The following is a 24,193-nucleotide window of genomic DNA, read 5'->3' on the forward strand; positions in this document are numbered from 1 at the left end:
TTTAAATTAAGGTATAAAAGGTGAACAGAACTGAATTTTTCTTAAAAATATTACTTAAAAACTATGGAGAAAGAAAGGGAAGGAGAAAAAGAAACTGATTTTGAAAACTTACAGAGAAAAGGTAGAAAATTACACACAAAACTGCCAACAGTTGCTACCTCCACATGAGTGGAATTGGAGGGTCAGAGTTTCGTAGCTACTTTTTATACTTCTGTAGCATTTGAATTTGGAGTACTGAATATAGCATGATGTAATGGAAAGAATTTTTAAAATTAGAAATGCCTAAAATAAAATTTTGTCTTAGTCACAATGTAATCTTATAAAATTATTTTCTTTGTACTTTAGTTTCCTTGGTTCCTATAAAATGACAATCATTATATCTGCATTACAAGTCAACAGGAAGATCAAATGAGATCATACATATGAAAATACTATACACCTGATTGTCATTCAATGCGAGAGATCTGTCATTTCTCAGTCTCAGCCCCTCTTGGAAGAAAGGCAGAGGAATACAGAAAGAATACATTCTTTCTTGCCCTGCGAATTGCATACAATTTTAAAAAAGAGAAACCCACAAGGTAGTATAGAAGGTCATCTAGGAAAATTAATTTTTATGACTATTTAAATTTTTTCTCACAATAGCTCATATACTTCAATATACTATTGAAGCTATGTGTCATTAGTAGCCCATGTGACAAAGTAGAAGTGTTGAAACAAAGAATGGCCAAGTGACTGTATATGGGACATCTATGTATTCAGAATTTTGACAAATGCTATGAAAGACATCAAACAAATGTGTCATCCTTTACTACAAGAAGCTTCTACTCTCATTAATGATAACTAACATCCATGTAACACCTTACTGCAACAGAATTTTTATTAGCTAATTTTTAACAATTCAAAAACCAGAATTGAACTACTATACTTTTTGGTTAATATCTCACATAACAAAAGTGTCTAGTGGCATTAAATAAACACATAATATAATGTTATGTACTAAAATTTAAAAGTGCCTCGGTTATATCTCTAATGAAATTTTTTCTCATCGAAACGTTATGGGATTTATAACATAAACAAACCTAAGAAGTTAATGAGGGAAGAAAAGCTACAAATTATTTTATAGAAGCACTGTTAAAATGTTTTTTGGTTACTGTGTCTGTATAGTATTTTTTGACAAATAATTCAATGCCATGTGGAAATAATCAGTGACATATAAGAAATTCAGATATGTTAACCCATACATACTTAGTGAGAAAGCTGACAAAAAACTCAAGTTTCCTTAATAATTAGTGATTTGTTCCTAAGAGTCTGATATAATTTGATAGCAGGTAATGTTCATTGTGAAGGGTAACTTTTTCCCCCCTGGGCATACATATTTCAAGTAAATATTTCAATAAATTTATATAATAGTTTTCTATTCTATCACAAACACTGACTTGAAATTATACCTGTTAAAATTTAAACACTTAGTTTTTTAAGTTTTATTTTGTTTCCATAACACCAGAAAATCTCTTCTTCTTGTTTTCTAAACGCCTTGTATTAAGGAGCCCCTACATCACTTAGTCAAAATTTCCTACTGAATTTTCTACAAAATTTACTTACTGAATAATCAGAGCAAGGTGGTTATCTGGGTAGCAAACATCAGTGAATGCTTACTTTCTGGACTAGAGGGTGGCTATGGGAATCGGGGTAGGGAGGCAACAAAGAAGACAACAAAAGTTATATAAATTATATTACATGACAGTTTTTACTCTCATTAAATTGTTATATAGAGATTATTCTCATTTACTTGTTTTCTTTCTTCTTTCTAAAATAGAGACATTGCCTTTATTAAAAACTCTAAAACAGACAGACCATTAACAACACAGAAAGTATGAAAATCCAGCAACCAGAATTCATCTTTTTCTAAATAATACAAATAATATAATTACAATGGGTGCAATTATGGGACTGCTTATTGTTTGTGATTAGTTGACCCCAATACATTTTCTGAATGGCAAAATTAGAATATTTGGCTTTATTTCTAATTATTCTAGCCAATTCCTTTTTCAATAAAAATGTCTTCAGAATCACTGACCTTCATAAGAGTGCCCAAATGATTTTTTGTATAATTTATTGTGTCTTTTTAGCCCAAATATTTGTGACAATACCAAAGTCTCAACATGTATTCATACTGGGGGTGTTTTCTCGAGTAAAAGGAGAAAAGGCAAGAGAGGAATAATCACAGACCATGTGTTGTCTTTCTCAGGGAGCATTTTGACAAATATGATCTTTTCTTTAAACACTTTATGTCTCCATTTCTTCATCTGTTAAATGGCAACATAATTTTACCTAATTCATAACATTATTTTAGGATTAAATAAAATAGGAACACAGTTCCTGGAACATAGTAAGTACTCAGTATCAGCTATAGTAATGAGATAACACCACCACCAGTAATCTTGTACTTAAAGAACAACTATTTTAAAATATAAAACTAAGTCCCGAAGATGGGTTATGCAATGTTCCCAAGTTACTATAAAATTGAGAATTTTAGATCCAGATTATCTGACTCCAAATCCTGTGCTCCTCTGCTGGACTGTATTTCACCAAGACCATAGGACATAAAAACAAAATCGCAAGTAAAATATTCCAATGATGTGGACAAACACTGTGAGGTTTGGGGGGAGTGGAAAATAGAGGAAAATAGTACAGGTGACCTTAACTTGCACATGGAGAAAGTAAGATTCAATATGGCTTCAAAAATAGATACAATATGCCTATCAGAGAAAAGGTGATTCAATGTATGAAGTTTAAAGATGGTCTCACAGGTGTACACATATGTCCAAACTCATCAAATCGCATACTTCAAGTATGTGCTGGTTTTTGTATATCATTATACCTCAATAAAGCTGTTTTTTTTTTTTTAAGAGGACTATCATAAGACTTACAATAAGATTTATGTGTATGGCTAAGAGTAGAACTTACAAAGAAAAATTTAAAAATGATATACACTAATGATGAGGTCTAATAAAGATTTAATAACCTCACGCTTGATGCATGGTCACTATATATTTAAACCTTCAAAATTCTATTTTATAGTACCAAAACTTTATCTTGAAAGCAACTGGGATTTGGTTATCCATAGGCAGGGAGAAATGCAAAGTTTTGCTTCTTACACAAGCTTATAGTTAGATAAGTATATTTATATTATAGGATTTATAACAAAAATAAAAGATATCAAAATATTGTTTTATTTTTGTTGGAATATTAATGATTTTTAAAATTTTTTTTCTCACTTTTTTCTTTTCCAAATGCCAAATGATATCTATGTATTACTTTCATATTTGGAGATTATACATATGTTTTTAAATACATCACTTGTGCCCTCCTTATTTTCACTTAATAAATATAATAAGTTATTTTTAGAAATCACAGTGATGGAAGGAGAAAAATTCAAAGTGCAAATATAACCCAAGAAATTCCATTTGATCAGCGACTGGGCCAAAAAAGAGTTAATTATAAAAACCAAATTAGTATTAATGGATATTTATTGACTCCCTAATTTGACTGCATATCATAAATAAGTACTTTATCTAGTTTTAAATGCTCATCTAATTTTCACAACAAATATTAACATAAGTATATCATTATTCTTATTTTCTATGATAGTTTCCTCATCTATAAAACTGAAATAATAATACTACTACTTCATAGGATTAATCTGAGTATTAAATGAATAAATTTATGTAAAAGTATTCAGAAAAGTGCCTGGAGACCTGGTGAATGCCCCATAACTGTTTCTATCATCATCACCAGCAGCAGCAGCAGCATTAATCATTTACAATTGATAAAAAAAAAATGAAATTTACAAAGGTTAAATAATTTGTTCAAATTCTAGTCTATTTAACCACAGAATACAAGCCCTCCAACTCAATGATAAAAGCAGTAAATAAACATTTCAATTATAATTAAAATATAACTGTGTATAAAAGTGTGTCCTTAAAATAAAAATTCTCTGAACAGTAAGTTTATTTTCCAATTATTGTCCTGACACGAGGAATTCTGTGGCCTTAGATAAGTTGCCTAAATTTCCTAGGCCTGAGTTTCTCTTTCCTAACAATAAAAAATTAGGGGGAAAAAACACACACACACACACAAAATAACAGCAGCTGAGATTTTTTTGAACTATTATTGTGTGTTAGGTATACTAAATATATGATCACTACTACCATATGAGCCAACAATAGTGATAATCATGCCTATTCTGAAATGATATAATTGAGGTGTGGAAAACTTGCCTTGTATCTACAGACAATAGTGATAGGGCTGGGATTTGAATCTAGGTCCATCTAAATTTAATGTCTGAGCTCTTTAACAATTACTCAGTGTTCCTATTGCTATAATTGTCAGGTCAATTCCAGATCTGACATTTTATCAATATTTATTAATTACTGATGGGACACGAACATGATATTGGAAAAGGAGTTCAACGTTCCCCCCCAGTCACATCTGGCAATCAAAATCACAGTTTTTATTGTGATGGAAACATCACTAATGAAAAATCTTTGATTAGCATTTAATTTTCATTGTACTATAGTTGGTATTTTGTAAAAACCTAGTCCAAGCATATAGCTCTTGGCACACAGTGAGTGTTCATTTAATATTTAATTAATTAATATATCAAGCAACTTTAGATTTCTAAAGTGCATTAACTGATTATTCAATTGACCATCATAACAAAACATTAGTACAGAGTGCAGATGCAGCCATCTGTCATCTTGCAAATGAGGATCTGTGTATTCAGAAAGGTTAAGTGAACAGCCCAAGGTCGTCCCAAAGTGGGAAACCAAATATGGTCTCCAGAGTAATTCCAAAATAAATGCTCTTTTCTCTGACCTCAAAACCAAATTCTTTGATGCTCTAACTGAATCAGAAGTGAAGTTTTCCATATTCAAGTTCGATCATTTCAGCATGAATTTCTGCTCTTTTTCCGAAATGGTAAAGATTTATTTCAGTTGTCTTTGCTTAGGAATTGTATACAATTTCTGAAAGTTCATTCATGGCCACTTTAATATATTATATATTAAAAACTTAAGAGCTTATTTTTCTTCATGTTTCTAAATGATACTCTTTCTTCTTATTGATGGCACAAGTGTTATACTCTCTTCAGCCTCTTTAAGCCTTATAATCATATGCCATAATTTGCCATCTAATGACCAAGTGAAGATAAGAGCAAAGGCAAGTAATAGGTTTTGAGGCTAAGAGAGAAATTTCCTGCCAAACAAACCCAAATTACTATTCTCCATAGTTACAGTATAGCATAGCCTCCTTTAAGGAAGGTACTTTTCAATAAGTGAAACCAATTGAGAACCATTAATTCTACTGATTATTCAAAAGAACTTGAAACAGAAGGTTTAAAACTCAGAAAAGACTCAGGGAAAAGGGAGAAGGTTGAGATTTTCAAGAAAGGCAGATACCAAGAAACATCAAAATCAGAAATAGCTTTGAAATTATGAATAATTTCAATCAGTGTTAAATTTGTACCAGGAAAAATATAGTATGATTAGAAAGGATAAAAAGTATTTAAATTTTCCTAGATTTCCACATAAATAATTAAATAATTGGACGTGGTTCCATAGTGTAGCGGTTAGCACGTCTGCTTTACACGCAGAAGCTCCTGGGTTCACACCCCAGTGGAGCCATGGTCCATGGTCTACAGTCATGCCACCCTGAACCCAGAACAAGCCTGATGTCTGATCTCGGAAGCTAAGCAGGGTTGGGCTTGGTTAGTACTTGGATGGGAGACCATCTAGGAAGACCAGGTGCTGTACGCATAAATAATAATAATAATAATAATAATAATAAATAATTAGAAATTATCAGAGTTCTAACATTCATAAAAAGAAGTGATCTCAGTTTTGTTAAACAAGCCAGATAATGTCTTAATTACTAGTGATTATGCATTTTATAGTTTATTGTTTGAGGTTGTCTGCTATATCTATTAGTGAGGGAGAGATTAACCTTACTTTCTCATTAAAAAAAAAATATATTAATGGCACCTAACTCAGACTTTCTATCTTGGATAGAACGATACTTATTAACTTCATACAGGATCAGGGGACATTGAATAGTATAAAACAAAAGCATAACTAGGTCACTTGTGCTCCACATGGCTCCCTTCAATCCCAGAATATTAAGCACTAGGCAAGTACAGAATCATATTGTGCTAAACAAATTGACGATATGTTTGCTTTTTTGCTTTTTTTTCATTTTTACTTTCAACAGAGATATTCATCCCTATAATATTTTCTTATTAAAAAAAAAACCTTTAAACTCTCCATAATTTTCCAAATTATATTTAATAAAGACTTCTTTTTTTCAAGTAAGTTACTTAATATACTCATCCCTTGGCATGCTGGTGTTATCTATGAGTTTCTGCTTACACATAACCATATTCTTTCTATGAGGCTAAATTTTATATTAATATGAGACCATACCTCTGCAAAAAGTTATATGCTGGCAAGTGCTTCCATCTCACTTTTTTCATAATGTGTGCCACAGAGTCTAGTAAATAACATATTCCCAACAAATATTTTCAAATTAATGAATAAATTAATTCATTTGTTGTAACATCACATGGACCTCAAGCTCTGTTAGGTGTGCTTTTATAAACTTCTATTAAAATATGTTGAACTTCATCAAAATTTATTATTTATTTTGTGCAAAAAATTCTCTCAAATCATCAAAAATGTTGATACCAATTTTTAATTTTTTTATAACTTTATACAACTTGGCAAATTAAAGTATCTCCAAATTCCCAAATAATTTGAACTTTTTTGCATTTTATTAGTTATATGAGGGTTTACTGTTATAAATTGCATATAAGTACAAATCCATATAATTAAGATTGCCAGCTTTCTTCAGCATAATTATTTAATAAAACCTAGGTTTCAACATTAAGTCTAATGGAAATTAATGGTTTATATATTTTTAATTCTCTGAACAAAAAATGAGAACTAATTATGCCTGTGCAATAAAAATGAGTGTATTAATTTGGGAATTGAAAACAATCAAATTAAGCTTGATTACAAATAAAATAGCCAGATGGAGTGTTAAATTTTTTCGTGTCTTAATATATTTTTCTCTCTTTTCTCTATTTACTTCAATAAAACATATTAATTATCAGCTTCATTTGTAATTTGGTTTCTTTAATTCCATGAAATTGAAATTAAACTAACATGACACTTAACTATGTCTTACTTAACTTTCATATTTCTTCAGCTTATCTAAAGGATAAAAATCCATCATATGGCAATGCAATAACACATTCTTTTTAAAGAATAAATGGCTCTCTACTTTCATGAGGGAGACTCAAGGCTTTAAAACCCTAGCCCAAATCTGGTGGAAAGCAAACATAAGACTTTGAAAAGAAGTTACACAACCAAAAAAAATATATATGACAAGGATGTGTGAAGAAATTGTTAAAGATAGAATTCGTTCTGTTTTTAGAGTCCTTGAGAAAAGGAACACAAACATCCTTTTTACTCTATATTATTTCTACTTTATTTTAACTATGGGTAGACCTGACTTTCAGATAATAATAATATACTATTAATAGCACTCAAATTTATATCTTGATATCACTTCATAAATCATAAAAAAATTTAATAATTTCTGATAACACAATACTTGATAAAAATAGTTATAGTGTCACTGTTATTATTTGATCTTCAACAATTTGTAAGAAAGCATCACTTAGGTTTCAGACCAATCTAGCTATTATATATAATCTGTTTTATTTTCTAATGTCCATATTATTTCCTTTTGTTTTATACTCAGGCCTATGGCATGCTTAAATGTGCTATAACTTAGCATCATTAACAAGTTGCAGTCACTGACTAGTGAAGGTTAGCATGTTCAATTTGAAATTTATAAAGTTATTTATCCATTGTGCCTTTTTTCACTACAAAAGATACTTGTTACAAAAGTAAAAGAAAATTCAGAAGTCCTACACACACACACACACACACACACACACACACACACACAAGAGTGAAGATAACCACGTTAACAGCCCAGCATTGGGACTTTACAGACTTTGCTCCTTTTACTATTTCACATTGCCTCTCAACAATTGGAGGAGAAGCTGTAGGATTCAGTTATAACTATGCCAACGCACTAAGCATCCTGTGTTATATTATATGATTGCAAACCTAACTTCCAAAAGGAAAATTGGAAAGAATCTAAAACTTACTACATTTATTGATCATGTTCCTAATTCTCTACCTCATTCAATAATTGATTTTAACTAAGCAAAAATAGAGTGAAACATTATATCTTTTTTTCCTTATATCCCAGATAAGGCAAGGGAAGTTCTTGGCAGACTAATTTAGGTCTTTATTGAACACTTGCTGTATGCCAAAAGTGATGCTAATTATTTTATATTTACATCTCACAACAGTCTTATGGGGGAGGTATTATTCTCTCAATGTGCTTATAAAGGAACTAAATAAAGTGACTGGTCCAAAGTCCTTTCACTAGCAAGAATATTAACCAGGATTTGCACTCAAACCTGCCTTGTCCATGCTACTACTTAAATAGAAATATTCCAAAGAGTCACCAAACTTAGATTTCTGAGATGTCTTTGAACGAGCTTTGTGACTTTCAAGTCACTACTCCACTGTGGCTTATCCATTTCTATTTACCGATGGAACTACTTATACACCTGAGTGCTCGCTCATATCTAAACTCACTTTATTTTACTCAAGAATGGTATTTGGCCTAATCTTCACATTTGCAAAAGATCTCAAATTTAGACTTGACTATATATCAAATGAGAGTGTGCGTATAATTATTGGGAAACTCAGAAAAAAACTGAAAAGAGACTGTTACTTTATGTGTTTAAACTTGTGCCTTATTACACACCACATTACAATGTAATGCACTAGGTTTGTTTTTGTATCACCAAGAAATTCTTACGAACAGTATAAAAACATCACATTGTATTGTGTGTATGTGTTTGTGTGTATGTGTTTGTGTGTATGTGTGTTGGAGGGAGTTAGACATGTTAATTTTTTCTATGTAAACTTTGAATACAAAAATTATAACTAATATACTTTGATATTTATTTTTTAATGTACTATATTGGGATATTAAAAAATAAAATGTCTTGATCTCTGATAAAAACTAGGACTGGAAATTGCCTCCAACAGCCTGGTCTAGGGTCCCCCCCACTGTCTCATATTGATGCTTATACCATTTATCAACAATATATTAATTATTTGTATTTTGTTCGAAGTCTCTACCATTTCCCAACATCTGTGCTTTGGAATTTTTGCTTGTTTTTAATAATAAGATTTAAACCTCACACATCCAAGAGACAGAAACCAAATGACATTATCATAAAAGAATAAACTTGTGTATGTGGATTGTATTTCTCTGGCCAAAAAAAAAGAGCGAGAGAGAGAAAAGTAGAGTAAGTTGATTTTAAGCTATTTTGCTTTTAAATGGTAACTGAAAGTACACATATGTATGGCTGGCTATGTGCAACTAAAATAAAAATTTACAAAACAATATCTACTCTTACTATCATGTAAGACACTCTGATATCTATATTCTATTCTATCTTATTTTACTCTATATTAACTGCTGGTCTCAGCCCACTAAATAGGTTTTAGAAATAAAAGATTATGATGCACTTTTTGAAAAAACACTGACTATACAATCTCATTCTTCTGAAAATGTGCGTGTGTGTGTGAAAACTGATGCATAAAATCAATGCATCACTGGGGCATAATTTCTTGTTTCACATTCCCTTAAAATGAACACATCTGACTATCACGCCTCTTGCCAAAAAGTCTCCTCAACATTTGGTTAAATTGAGAAGTCTTTCTGGAGTATTTGCAAATGTGCCAAAATGAAATTTCATAACTCCCAGTTCTGATGAATTCCAAAGAAGCCTTTCGTACATAAGGCTGCAACATTTAACAATATGTCTTCCTGCTCTTAAAGAAATGTGTACCATACTGCTTCCTCCCATAATTGGCATCTGAAAGATGAAGAGTGGAGTCTACAATGGAGATGTAAATAGAAACAACCAGGTACAGTTTGTACTTATCATCAAACTCACAAAAGGTCTTCCGTGAGGTCAACTCGTTGCCACATGCTCCTCTTTAATTTATTTTCTTTTTACTGTAATTAATTCCTTCCATGAGAACATGGAAATGTGCTTTCAAAGCCAAATAAAAAGACACATGAAATATGCTCAAAAGATTTTCTCAGTGGGAAAACAAATAGTGTTTTCTTGTTTCCTAGGGAGGGGAAATGAATCAATAGGTGCACATTCGACATTTCCTTGAAGCCACAACTATCCCAATATAAAGGGAGTAAGTCTGGATTTAATTAAAAAGAGTTGGCCTTGGGTCCAAATCCTTGCTCCGCCCCTAACTAGCTGCAGTATTATGGGAGAAACACTTTCTCTTTTCATATCTACTCTCTAACCTATAAAATAGTTACATTAACAGACTGTATTCTGGAATAAGTTAATTAATAAATTAATGAATTTTTATAGTATATCTGACCATATTTTAACTCATGGAATAATAGAATCACAATTAAATTATATTTAATTGTCAATAATGGGAGTTATCAAAGAGGACAAGTAATACAACTCTCTTCCTCCCCCAACTAAGGATTTAAATTCATTTTCTCACAGCCCCTCCAAGTGGTTGTGCATTCCAGGGTTGTGCACAGAAGTTATAAAGAAATGACTATCTCCTGAGACAGGCAATTCCTTCATTGAATGGTTCTGTTAATAAACAAAAATGTAGTTTTTAAAAATTAAACTGTAATTTGTTACTCTGGTATTTCAGTAATGAGCTCTCTTTGTAATGCTCCTGTCCATATAAAGTGAATCAGCTCTTCTCCACCTGAATTTTCCAAATGTCTAAAAGTAGCAGTCAGGTCCCTGCCATGTCTTCTTGTCTTCTTTCTGCCAATTTTATTCTTTGAAGATATGGTTTTAAGTTTCAAAACTATTTTGGCCACTTTTTTTTGAATAGGCCATACTTGATGGCATTTATTTCAAATGAGATGCCCAACATTTAATCCAGCCCATGTGTGGTCTGTGGAAGCATGAGAAGAACAAATGACAGAAGGTTAGTCTTGGAAGGGATCTCCAAGAACATCATTTCTAGCCCCTTTTCATCTGACAAATAAGTTGAAGTGACTTTCTCAGAGTCACATAACAAAAACTCCTAGCTCTGATGTCAATGGTATTTCTTAGAGTAAAACTAGTTCTTTTCAAGGTATTTTTTTTCTATCTCGATGATATCATTAATGTAATTTTCATCTTTTATCCACTTTCGAATTAATGGATAGTGGGAAGGCTATTACTCTTGACTAGACTTACTGAACAACCTACAAAATATAAAAATTTTCAGTAACTAAAGAAGAGTTGAGAAAGATGTGGCAAATAAAAAAGAGAGAGAAGAAAGGAAAGGAAAAAATCTTTTCTCTAGAATTTTGTGGATCTTGTTTCTTGTTTTTTCTTATGTGCTTGCTTCTTGTGTATTGGGTAGAGCTTGCTTTGTAGGAATTGTTTTGCATTAGAACGTAAGTACCTCAAACCATGCCCTCCCATTCCCCAGCTTTCCTCAATCAGATGCAACATCTGTTACTACTAAAATTTATAAATGTAGAAGCTAATAAGTTTATGGTGATTGAGACACTGAGTCACAAGATCAGCTCTTCAGTAAACAGAATGAATGGACTTTCTGAATATGCAAACTCTAAAACTTAGACAATAATGCCATCTCTGTAAGATCTAGAATAAGAGAGACCAAGGAAAATCTCACAACTTGTGGAGCTCCCAACTGTAAAATGGATAAGTATTGAACACTTAATAGACATGTTCACTCAGAAGTTATCTTAATACTGAATGAAGCACTTGGAACTATAATTTAATTGGAACTATAGTATCCACACTTGCACATCACTCCAGGTATTTATTTGTGTGTGCATTGGAGGAGCAGTAGATTGACATTCTTTGAAATCAAAGTTCCTTCTAACATAGTTATCCTGGGCATGTAGTATTTGGGGAGAAATTCTGATATTTTTAGCAGTGAATAGATAGCAATAGTGCCCAAAAAAGTAGAAACAGGGATGTTATCTGACTCAAGTTTTTTCAAGGTGAGTCAGAGTCCAAGCCAGAACTTGTATTAAATAAACAAACAAAAACTGAAAACAGGGAAGTTTGGAAGATTTTGCCCTGGCCACAGCTTGGTATGTCAATAGATTCCATGTTTTTTAACCCCTAAGAGAGGCGATAATAACTCCCTTAGTGGCTATCAGCTAAGAGTCCATAGGCTATTCTATCTGGAAGAGAAGGTAAGAGGTAGCATCACTCAATACACTTCACAGGACTACCTGTATTTCTTCCACTACTAACAATGCAGTTTCTGACAGTGATATATGAAAATAAAAAAATTGCTTCTTTACTAGTAGAGTTGCCATTATATCTCTCAAATTATGGATCTATGGTCTAATTTAGTAAAGAATCCAAAAATCTTTGCATTTTCTGATGTTTATGTATTGTGTCAGTGGTAACCAATATAATTATACAATTAATCCATAATTAAAAAGATTTATGGGATATAATGTTGTCAGAATTTTTATGAAGCAAAGAAAATTTTTTTCATTTTTTTCAAAAATTTCAAAACCTTCATTTTGACCCATGCAAAGAAGCTCTTCATCAAATTTACAGGTAAACAACAAAGGGACCATGTTATTTCTCAAATTCGCTTTTAGAAATAAACTAATTTGTGGTCCCTGCTATTGCTTAAAGTAGGCATTAAAATTTTCAATAGATTGGCATCATTGATATGAAGAGTAAAAGAATAAAGCAATGAAACAGAGAGGTAATACAATGGTAAAAAAAAAAATTAAAAAAAGAACTTGAGTAATTATCTTCAACAATGATGGGGAAACAAAATTTTGGACAGGAATCTTGAGTTCTAAGACTCACCTCTGTGTAAATTATATAAAAGTAAAGCCAAATTACTTGTCCTTACTTTCTCTGTTTTCTTTACTGTAAGGTAAAAGGGTTAGATTAAATGCTCTCCAAGACCCTCTGTGTTAACAGTCTACAAATCTACCAGGAGTTTGTGTGTGTGAATTATCATTACCATCATCTCAAAATTCATCACAACTCTCAACACTACTTAAGCTCTTGAGAAACACAAGAAAACCCCTTTAAAAATACTCAGTAGGGCCCATTATGTATTTCTCGAGAAACACTAGAAAACCCCATTTAAAAATAATCAGTAGGGCCCATCTTTCCAAACTAAATTGTTATTTTGATATAATCACAATTAATAGGAAATGTGTGCTTGGAAAAGTGAGTTTCCACTTTTTACAAGTTAAACTAACCACATAGACTATGAATTACATTGAAGGTTTTTAAACCTTTGATTGTCACATTTTAAAATAATTGATGAAAAACCATATCATGACCTAAAAATGATATAACATTACATTATGTAGGTTTCCCTGAAGACAATGCTTTAATGATATCACATTACCAGTACAACTTATTGGTACACTTTTTTCTCCCAGAGCATCACTGACATGTTTTTTGACTAGAACAAATTAACATTCCATTATCATCAGGTGGAAATAATAAATTTAAAAACCTATGCAAACATAAAAAGGAGTGGGGCGTGAATCGCATTTTACAATTAATCAAGGGAGGCACTTTGGCACCTCATTTTTATAAAGAAGCAAAACTGTGAAAACTTACAAGTGCCTGCTATTTATCTACATGCTATATATTCATAAATAGTAAGATAGGTACTATTTGAATACAAATTCATCCAGTCAGCAAATAGTCTTTGAGCACCTATTATGTGCAAGGCACTGTGATAGGCCCTGGGGATGTACAGTGATGTTTCAACAAAGGCAGCAAAAATTGTGAAGTGTGAAAATCCTGTTAAGTCATCCACAAAGTACATATACTTGGTTTTATGTATAAAATGCAATCTGTAATTACTTTTCTCAATAAAATTAAGCTAGATCAAGGAGAAGCATGAAATAATGAAATGCAAGTGTATGACTATTTAAAGCATTCAGGCTTCAAGGGAATTATCAAATCTCTAGCTACAGAAGTATGAGTGAAGCATTTAAAATTTTCCTTCTTGCCCACAGCATTTATTCCATTTCATTTTACACTTAAGTCACAAGAATGTCACTACACATTAATACATTTATTGTGTTTTAATTCTGAGGTTTAAACTTTATAGAAGTGTCCTATCGAAGGGCGGGGTGGTCAGAGTTTAAAGTCATTGGGATGAACATGCTTATACTGGACTCTGTCTTGAAGGTATTTATTATTGCTCATAAATTTACGGTTAGTAAATTGGGCAATGTTTATGGTTTCATCTGGGCTTTATTATGTGACTGCAAATAACTGGGTCAGGAAGGCAGTTGTGTTGATATACATTGGGTACGCTGACACAATAGAGGACAAATGGTCTAAGATGGCCTCATTTGGAAAACTTCGGTGCTCTTATCCTTCACATGGTGATGACAGGGTTCCAAGACAGACAGACTAGGAAGAGAGTCCTCATTCACACCAAATTCTATTGACCAAAGCAGTTACAGGCTATTGCTGCATGAGAGTGGGAGGGAACTATCAAGTTACAAAGCAAAGTGGATTATTAATGGAAGTCATCAAAGCCAAAGCAATCTTCTCTGCCACACCCCTAAACAGGTGAGCACCCTTGATCCTGTCCAATAATGGGCATATGGAGCAAGGTTTACAAAAGTACTGATGCAAAGTATCCCTTAAATTTTCTTAGAGCACAGAGAGTGGCAACTGACGGACTCCTTTAAAAGGAGTAAAAGAATTTGGAGGTCATTGTATGTTCATTCTATATAGCTGAAGAGCTAGTGTGGTCTACTTTTAAAAAAATAAATCTTTTTTCTTTTCTTGTTTTCATACTATGAATCTCCTTGTCTAGAACATCTAGGCACAATTTTTGCATAATACAGTAAGCCACAGTAAATACACAGTTCTATAGCCTAAAAAAACATAAATCAAGGAAATGGCAAGTGTAAGAGATTAACCTTGAAACTGAAACCCAAGTCTCTTTGTGCTCTCCTCTAGAATTCTGTGATAGCATGCAAGTACTCAAAAGAACATTTTGTGATAGCTGCCAAAAGGACTGAGTGACATAGTACTGCCATGTTTAAGTATAAAATAAATGGGCAATTTGAGGGATAAAGGTTTTCAGGGGTGTTTTTGTTTTTATTTTTGTTTTGAAAATGAGACATCTTTTCAGAGACCTCAATGCCTCATGTGAAAACATTTGGAAATGTCCATACTCTTCAAGAATATCAACTGAGCAAAGGACGATGATTATAAGGACATGTAAGTAAATTTGGGATACAAGAGCTGAGTGATCAAGGGCTAAAGAGAATTATTCCAATCCAACCAGAAAAGGGCTGAAGTAAGAATTGGCATTGTCATTTCATCGAAAACCTCACAGGGGCTTCCTTAAGGGCCAGGCAACAGAAAATCATCCATCGCCTCAGGGAGCTCCCACAGTACCCAACAAAGCTGTATCTTCTAACACTCAATGACTTTTCCAATCCTGGAGGTGTTTCATCTTGTGGAACGTTCTATCCCACTGTTCCTATACTGATACACCACATAACCACATTATCCATATTCTTGCTTGTGATCAAAGCAATATAAATATTTCTTGACTCAACCATATAAAACAATAAGCCGAAGAGTATTTCTTCAAATTTTTGAATGTTCACATTCTCTCATGAATCCTGGTGGTATTCTCCAAACATTTTGCCAGAATTTGGCAACAAAATTTTTATTCATCTATTTTTTGGCAAAATAATTAAATTTGCCTAAATTTGGCAATAGAATATTTTGGCTTAGTTTTTGCCCACAAATAGAATGTTTTCTTTTAATTGTTATGTTTGCAATATGTAGTTTATGTTTATAATACACAACTTCAAATATTTACATGTAAAAGTTACACAAGTAAGTCTCTTTCATTCCACCCTGTCCCGTAACTACTTAGATTTCCCCAGAAGGAGCAACTGTTGTCAGCATTGTTCTTCTCTGAGAACAATTCCGTGGATATCTAATCAAATGGTTTTTATAAACTCCATTTTTTACAAATACCATATACACAGAACTTCACCTTGCTTTTTTTCACTTAAAATGATCTTGGAGATCATTATGATCTCGTTACCTATAGAATGCCTCATTAATTTTAATATCAATGAAATAATACATTATATGAATATGTCATGATTTATGTTATTGGATTAATATTAGTGTACATTTTGGTTTAAGAAAAAGATTTAAATTAGTAAGAGTCAATGGTCATGATGATGAGTTTCACTTTGAACGCAATCTTGGATTAGCCTTTCCCACACAGTGACCAACTCCTATGCTTTTGAAGCTAGACAGGAGTTCCTAATAAAAGTTATGATTTATTTTGAGACAAACCAAAATATACCTTTATTCTTGTTTTTTTGCAAACATATTTTTTGACTTTCTCATCTCTCGTATATTCTGATGTCCTTGACTGGAAATCCACCCGTTCTCAATTTTCATCAATTGTCAGTATTCTTTTTGTTAAAGTTCAACTGTTGGATTCTGTTTCCTTCTCTAAGCTTTTCACCATGGCTCTCATCACCACAGAGCAGGATGTGATTTTTTTTTTCATTCATCTTACTTTAGAGATATATTTGCAACTCTGTGTCACCTTGAATTATGATTATATAAGTATTCACGTATGCTTCATCTCCTTTGCCAGATTGCATGCCCATTGAGGGTAGTGATGTCTACAACATAGGGCTGTCCTTCACTGGACTACCCAAGGGTCTTTCATCTGTTTGTGCTTAGTTAATATGTAGTGCATAAATATGTTCTATGGGTGTGGATTCATTGGATTTGGCTGAAATATATTTGGACATTGAACTAGAAGTTAGTAGCTATGAACCCTACTCCTCACTCTGAAATCACTATTAGATATTTATTGGATGAATTACTCAAACTCTTAAAAACACTTGTATTTTAAAAATGGGAATACAATATCTGGATTATCTATATAACTGCTTGTGAGAATCAAATGAAATAGTGGTTTTATAAGAAAAATTTCAGAATTTGAAAAAAATTGAAAGGTCTCCTGCTCTAATCACTTATCCATCACTCGAAATCTTTATATATCAACATCTCTGTAAGAAAACTATAAACTTATATATGACAATTTCCAAAGGCATAGAAATCTCAACCCAATATAGAATTCCATTTTATGTTTGTGAAGCTATGAGTATCATAAGAGTGGCCATACAGTAAATCTCACATTATGATTCTCAGTAATGAAAAGTTCGTTATACTTAATTCGTGACTGGCTTCCAATCTCTGAAGTAGGCTTACTCTGATCATTTCATTAATTTCTCAGTAACTCGACTTCATATTGTACAGGATTAGGTTGCTTGGATAACATTGGTAATGTTATTACAGGCTTTTTAAATTTGGACTAATTCTCACAATGATTCAATGAGCTATAAAAAGTATTTTGAACCTTTTTTGGTATTCTACAGTGCATAGTATATGCAGTATGTTGTACTAGAAAGAATGTTGTATAATGAGTGAGTCTTACCATTTGAGTTCCTTAAATTCTGTAGGTAAAACCAAACCTACACCAAACAGCCTTGGTAGGGAACTAAGGAATAGTGTATACAAAAGCATTTATTTACAAAGCACAATGAACAATAAAAAGGGCTAATATTATTAACTGTTATAAAACTTCAGTCATATTTTCCTTCCTCACTTTTTTGAGCATAAAAAAGCAATACATTTCAAAGTAAACTAATGCTGAATTATTAAAACTTACACTTCCTATACAAGGATAAAGTTAATTTATATGTATCTTTGGATTTAACTATACACTCTACTGAAAAATAAAATCGAGTTATAAGACAAAGCTGTTTGCTAATTTTCTACTTCGAGGTACCTGGGCCAGAACTGCTACCTTCGCTCCTTATATTTATATGTACCTCTCTTTAACTATCAGAAATAAAAGACTGTTGGATCAACTTCAAAACGTTAAAAATGGAAGGTGTCCCATGAAGATCTAGAAAACTTAAAAATCTCTAACATGATTATAGCAGAAGTACAAGCAATATAATATATAATCCGCCCCCCAAATCCATTTTGCCAAACAATGGTTACATAAACACTCATATTTGCTTAAAGCTACGTCACTCTAGACTTATGTCATCCAGTCCCTTTTTTTCTTAATGATATAATAGAGCAACTCAAAAGATCCCAAATCAGTATATTTAGCCTCCCCAAATCTGAAATTTTAACTTGGAAGCTGTCAAGTACATAATAAAACATACTCAGTAGATGTAAAAGAAACATACCTTCTGTGTGCACAGCTGACACATAGGTCCAGTTATATCTCTTCACTATGTCCACCATGGCCCGCGCTTGCTGGGCATCTGAAGGCACAACCCTCATGAAATACTTGAACAGAGTTTTGTCGCTCAGATCCATGCTTGTTGCTGAATAAGCAATCTGAGGTATGTTAAAAAGCTGGAGTAAGTTCTGGACCTGAATGGCTACAGAACTGGAGCCAGGCCCAATGACCCCTACTATGGGCTTCTTGGAGCGAAAAGAAGAGGAAGAGCCATCCACACAGCGCACCAAACCTTCTTCTTCTTCCGAAGAAATGAGGGAGTCCCTTATGAACTCAATACTCTGTTCTAGGGCCACAGCCGAAAAAAACTCTCACAGCCCAGTGTGATGTTGGGCAAAAGTGTGGGATCTGAATTGATCCTTTCCAGGGTGTGCAGCATGGCCTCCACTCTCTGAATGCCATACTGTTCACGAACGGCCCCACACTTCCTCTCATGAACTTTGTCCACGGTGGGCTGGTGGTGGACAGAAAAGAGAGCTCCAATAATGATGTCACCCGGCATGTGAGCCACCACCCTCCTCTCGCTGGACTGTGCACTCCCACGGACATCTTCTTTCAAAAGCAGGACTGACAGGATCAACAGAAGGACCATTTTAGGAAAGGAGTTCAAGCTAATAAAGATAGCATGGTTGGGAAAATTTAGGAGCGTTCTGACAGATAGAATCAAACAATGTCTTCTGTTGAGTGGCAAACCAAGAAATTAGCCAGTAATTTAGAAGTGTTCTCTAAAGGACCATCATGTCCCCAGGTACCATTTAGTTAGATGCATCCATGTGATCATGATCTTCAAAACCTGGAAATAAAAAACAGCATAGGTATTTAATAACATAAGTGCAACTAATTTGGGAAGCTCTCATGGTCTGTGCTAGTAGAGAAAGAAGGATTTTAATGATGAAGATAACCTGAAAAAAAGACTCAAAAAATCTTTCTGATTACCCTTTGTCTATCTCCTCTGTGATTTTATGATGTGCCGAGGCAGCTGACATAGCTTCATGATCCTACTTTGCTTAGATTAATATTTTTTTCATTTGTTCATCTGGGATACACAAAAACCAAATCTTATGTGTAGGAGGCTGAACCATACTCTCATGTGGAGGTGAGAGAAAGCATCCTAAAAGCAAAACTATGCAATAAACAGAAAATCTTAGGAAACATGCACCCCAAAATACTAAATATTGGTGACCTCTAGGTGATAGCATTTTTTTAGAAATGCTTTTTATTGCTTTCCAAATTTTTATCATTGAGCATATATTAATTATTTGATTACAAAAATAAAGTTACTTTTAAAAAAAGTCTACATACTCCCTTCTTCAAATGCCATGTAAAGCTAGTTAATAATTTGCCCAATAAAAAGTGTTGTGTCTAGTTTCCATATAAGATAGAACAAAAACAAGTGTGACCACATGGCTATTACCAAGTTAAGTGAACTCTAGGAGGAAGAAAAAGGTTGAGATATTACAGAGTAAAATGCCACCCAAATAGGCAGCAAGAATAGTGACCCAGTAACCATTTTGTGGAGAAAAGAATATTCAGGTTCAAATTCCAGTTCTGCTATTAAGAAATATTAGGAAATTGTTTAACCTCTCAGTATCAGAATTTCCTCATCTGAGAAATGAGGATAATATGTGCTAGGCTGTCTTTATGGTGATCAACATAAGATATCAACTATGCAAATATTTTGTATACTGACAAGGGCTATATATATTCAAGACATGACCTTTTCCATTATTAAATTTCCAAGGGCATTCTGTGACTCGGTGGTGAGAAACAGAAAATTCTCTGGCAACCTACTTGGTCCTCCAGAGTCTTCAAAGTAATTACAGAGTCTTGTAATAAAATTCACAGTAATCAGTCCTTTCTCTCTGATCCAGGGGGAAAAAATTCCACATCAAGAAAACTCAGAGGGCTGTAAAGATGCATGCTTGGAATTATCCTTCCAAATAGAAACTTAGCATAGCTATGAATATAGTCATTATTTCAGTTTAAACTCTTGGAAAAAAAGAAAAAAATTTCCCGAGTTGCCTACTGCAAATTCTAGCATAATTTCTAAAAAGAAACTAACAAATTAGTGACTTGGGTTATTAAAAAGATTGTATAAGAGACTTAGTTGGTATGTTATCGTTTCTGCCAGCCAAGGTTTTCAAATTGTTTTAAAGCGTCGAACTCCTGAAGCACCACCTTTCAAAAACAGATGATGTTTCTTCAGGAATTTAAGCAATTATAATGCTTCTTCAAGAACACTAATGGTTTTCAAAACTCATCAGACCTGCAAAAATTTTAGTACAGACACAAAATGAATATAACTTGAATCACATTTCTATTCACTCTCACCCTCATTTACATCCTTTCCTCTACCATTTCCTATGGCAACAGAGAAAGGCTTCCTCTGTATAGTGCCAAACAAGAGTGAAAGGAAAAGAGAAAAGAAAAGAAAAGAAAAGAAAAAAGAAAAGAAAAGAAAAAAGAAAAGAGAAAAAAGAAAAGAAAGAAAAGAAAAAAGAAAAGAACAGAAACGAAACCCACATGGGGTAGATAGTCTAGGCCAATTATTTAAGGACTGACTGCACGCACGTCCAGCTGACGGGCCAGCCATAAGCCATGCTACCTTCTGAAACAAAACGAAACCACTTCTCTTAACACATAGAACCACTCGAAATTTAATATACCCCGAACTGAATTTATCTTCATTTTCTCAGTTCTCCCCAAGAAGAAAGAAAGAGAAAGAAAGAAAGAAAAAGAAAAAGAAAGAAATAACTGCAACACCTCAAATAACTAGATGTTCCAGAATAACTAGGTATTTGGCAATATTTAGAGGAAACAAATCAATCTTTGTAGGGAAGTTGGCATTGTAGACAAGGGGGAAAGAAACAAAGATTGATATAAATTTTCTTATTTGGAAATTATCTAAGTATTCTGAAGGTTCCTTTTCACTTAGACCAAAGGCCTGGACCAGTGCTTATTCTCATGATTATGTGAATTCTACTACAGACAAAAAGAAAAATCTGAAGTAAAAGGAATCACAATTTCTCATTAAATCCAGAATATTAATGAGCAAACTCAATAACAGGTCTGATTTTTATTATATGAGTATTAAAGTTACATAAAAGACTACAAGTAGCCCATCAAATTCATGAAACTAAAATATCAGTTCCACGCATTTTATTTGTTTGAGTTATTTTAGGCAAGCCCTATGTATTGATACATAGTATATATGCTTTTTGTTTATATATATGATTATATTAATGAAATTAGATTAATATTTATATATTATATATACACACACTGAAATATTATCTTCCTTTTATAGCTAAATTAATTATTTGACTCATTGGACAAATATCCATTAACTATTGAGAGAGACTAATGTAACGAAGAAGTGCAATGGTGTACACTGATAATTACCATTACCTTCCACTGAGCACCCATCATGCACCAGGTATTTATTCTTTAACTCTTTTAACAAATACATCTGGAATGTCTAGGTTATGACTATCTCCTGGGAATATTCAAGAGAGAGCAAGGTATACATGTTCCTCATACATGTTCCCTAAACTGAACTTACAGATCAGTACTCTCATGGTGACTTTAGCTGGAACCTGGTGACTACAAAGAATAAAATAATGAACAATTTAAAAACAAGTTGGCCATGTGAAAAGTGTGGCTAGAGGATAAAGAATGAGAGGAATAGTGGTACAAGATGAGGTTGGAAAGATAATAAAGGGCCAGACCCTGTAGAATCTTGTAGGCTCTTAAATTTTAATTTGGATGTTAATAGCAACAGAAAGCCATTGAGGAGACATAAACAAATGATTGGCATAATTCAATCTTGAACAAAAGACTGTTCAAAGCTCCTTGTTGTTATGGAAAATAGACTGGAGAAATCTAATTAGGAGACTCTTATAATAATCTAGGTAAGGACAATAATGGCTTGGCTATGACTGGTGAGAGTAGATAGTGAGAGAAGTAGACTTGCCAATGGACTGGATGTAGATAGTAAGGTAGAAAGGAATCAGGATCTACCCTTAGGTTTCAAGTCTTAAAAAACTAGTGTGTTTTGGTACCATTAAAAGATGGGACAGACTGGTACAGAAATAGGTGAGGCAGAGGAAAATTTAATTTTCTTTTGAACATGCTAAATTAGAGATGTTTTTGAAGCATTCAGGTACAGCTGTCAAACAGGAAGCTAGATATGTAAGGCTGGACCTAGAGAACCATTTTGGATGAGAGATGTAAATTGAGGGTCACCAATATATAAACTCTTTGGAATGAATACAATCACCTAGAGATCATGTATAAATAAAGAAAAGATAGAAATAAAAAGTAAGTTCCACAGAGAGGTCAGTTTGTTGAAAAGCTACCTAAGGAAATGAAGGCAGGTTTTCATCTCTTCTTGTAGCTGAGTAATATTTCATTGTACCATAAGCTTCTTTATCTAATCATCTATTGTAGAACACTTCGGTTGCTCCCATGTCCTGGCTACCGTGAATAATGCTGCTGTGAACATCAGTGTGCATTTGCAACAACATAGATGGACTTCGAGATAATCATGCTAAGTGAAATAAGCCAGGCAGAAAATGTTGAAAAACATGATATCGCTTATATGTGGGATATAAACCTAAAAGCAACAGACGAACAGGACAAACTAACAGAGACTCATGGACATGAACAATGGACTAGTGGTTACCAGAGGGGGAGAGGGGAGGTAGACAGGGTAAAGGGGGTCAAACATGTGGTAACAGAAAGAAATCTAACTATGGGAGGTGAACACACAATGAAATATATATATGCCTTACTGCTAAATTATATACCTGAAACTTACTGGATTTCGTTAACCAATGTCACCATTTTTTTTTTTTAAATGAAGGCAACTCAGAAAAGAGAGAAAGTAAGTGGGTGATGTCAGAGAAGCCAAAAAAGAATGTTCTTTATATTTATAGACATACACAAGGCTTTCCTTTTGCAGAGAACAAAATACATTCCATTCCCCCAGAAGATATTATACACTATTTGCACTATATATCTGTGTCTGTGTGTAGGTGTGTCTCTGTGAGTATGCCATGTAGGTGTCAATAATCCTCATAAAAACCCTGAGATGTAGGTATTATTTTATTATCTCTATTTTACAAATGATATAATGGGTTTTGATAAGTTAAAAACTAGTTAATCACTTAGAAAGTGATGGAGCTAGAATACATGCCTGTGCCCAGTGACTCCATAACATAATCTTTTTTGTTAGCCCTTGCTGCCTTACTGCTCCTTCCTTCGGGAGAGGTATTTCCAAAGTCCGTGGAAAATTAGAGGGACTACCCAAAAGCAGTTTGAACTTCCTAGGAATATAGAATCTTTCAGGCATTTCCTTGAAAACTAGAGGGTGAAGAACATTACAGTAAAAAAGATGATTCAGCTCACAGAAGGTGTAAATATGTGCAATTATCTAATACAAACTTATTTACATTGTCCTAGCATTTCTCACTAGATTATGGCCCTCCAGGTTAAAAAGCAGTGACTGTTTCATAACCTGCCTTGGATAAGCACAAAGGCTATATTTTATTGATATTAGCTATGAAACTCAGATACCTGGAAAATGTATTTTGAAATAAATTGCAACTTAGAAATTTGACAGAATTATGCTAGAACTCAGCACATTACAAGGTTAAATAGTCATTCCATGTGCTCCCAAAATACAAGAAATTAATAGC

The 24,193-nt window shown here is 33.2% G+C and overlaps 1 protein-coding gene and 1 pseudogene across 1 annotated transcript in view; one reads left to right on the forward strand and one right to left on the reverse strand.

Annotated features, from left to right (window-relative positions):
- GRM5 (glutamate metabotropic receptor 5) overlaps positions 1 to 19,086 on the reverse strand; it is a 383,964-nt gene extending 364,878 nt beyond the window's left edge. Inside the window, 2 exon segments of the mRNA XM_015600323.1 lie at positions 18,439 to 18,804; positions 18,807 to 19,086. Of these exon segments, the coding sequence (XP_015455809.1) occupies positions 18,439 to 18,804; positions 18,807 to 19,086 (646 nt within the window).
- Positions 5,694 to 5,816, forward strand: LOC112475031 (annotated as a pseudogene).
- Positions 19,087 to 24,193: the final 5,107 nt, after the last annotated feature.

This window comes from Pteropus alecto, unplaced genomic scaffold (assembly GCF_000325575.1).
Source record: "Pteropus alecto unplaced genomic scaffold, ASM32557v1 scaffold7, whole genome shotgun sequence".
Taxonomy (NCBI): Eukaryota; Metazoa; Chordata; class Mammalia; order Chiroptera; family Pteropodidae; genus Pteropus; species Pteropus alecto.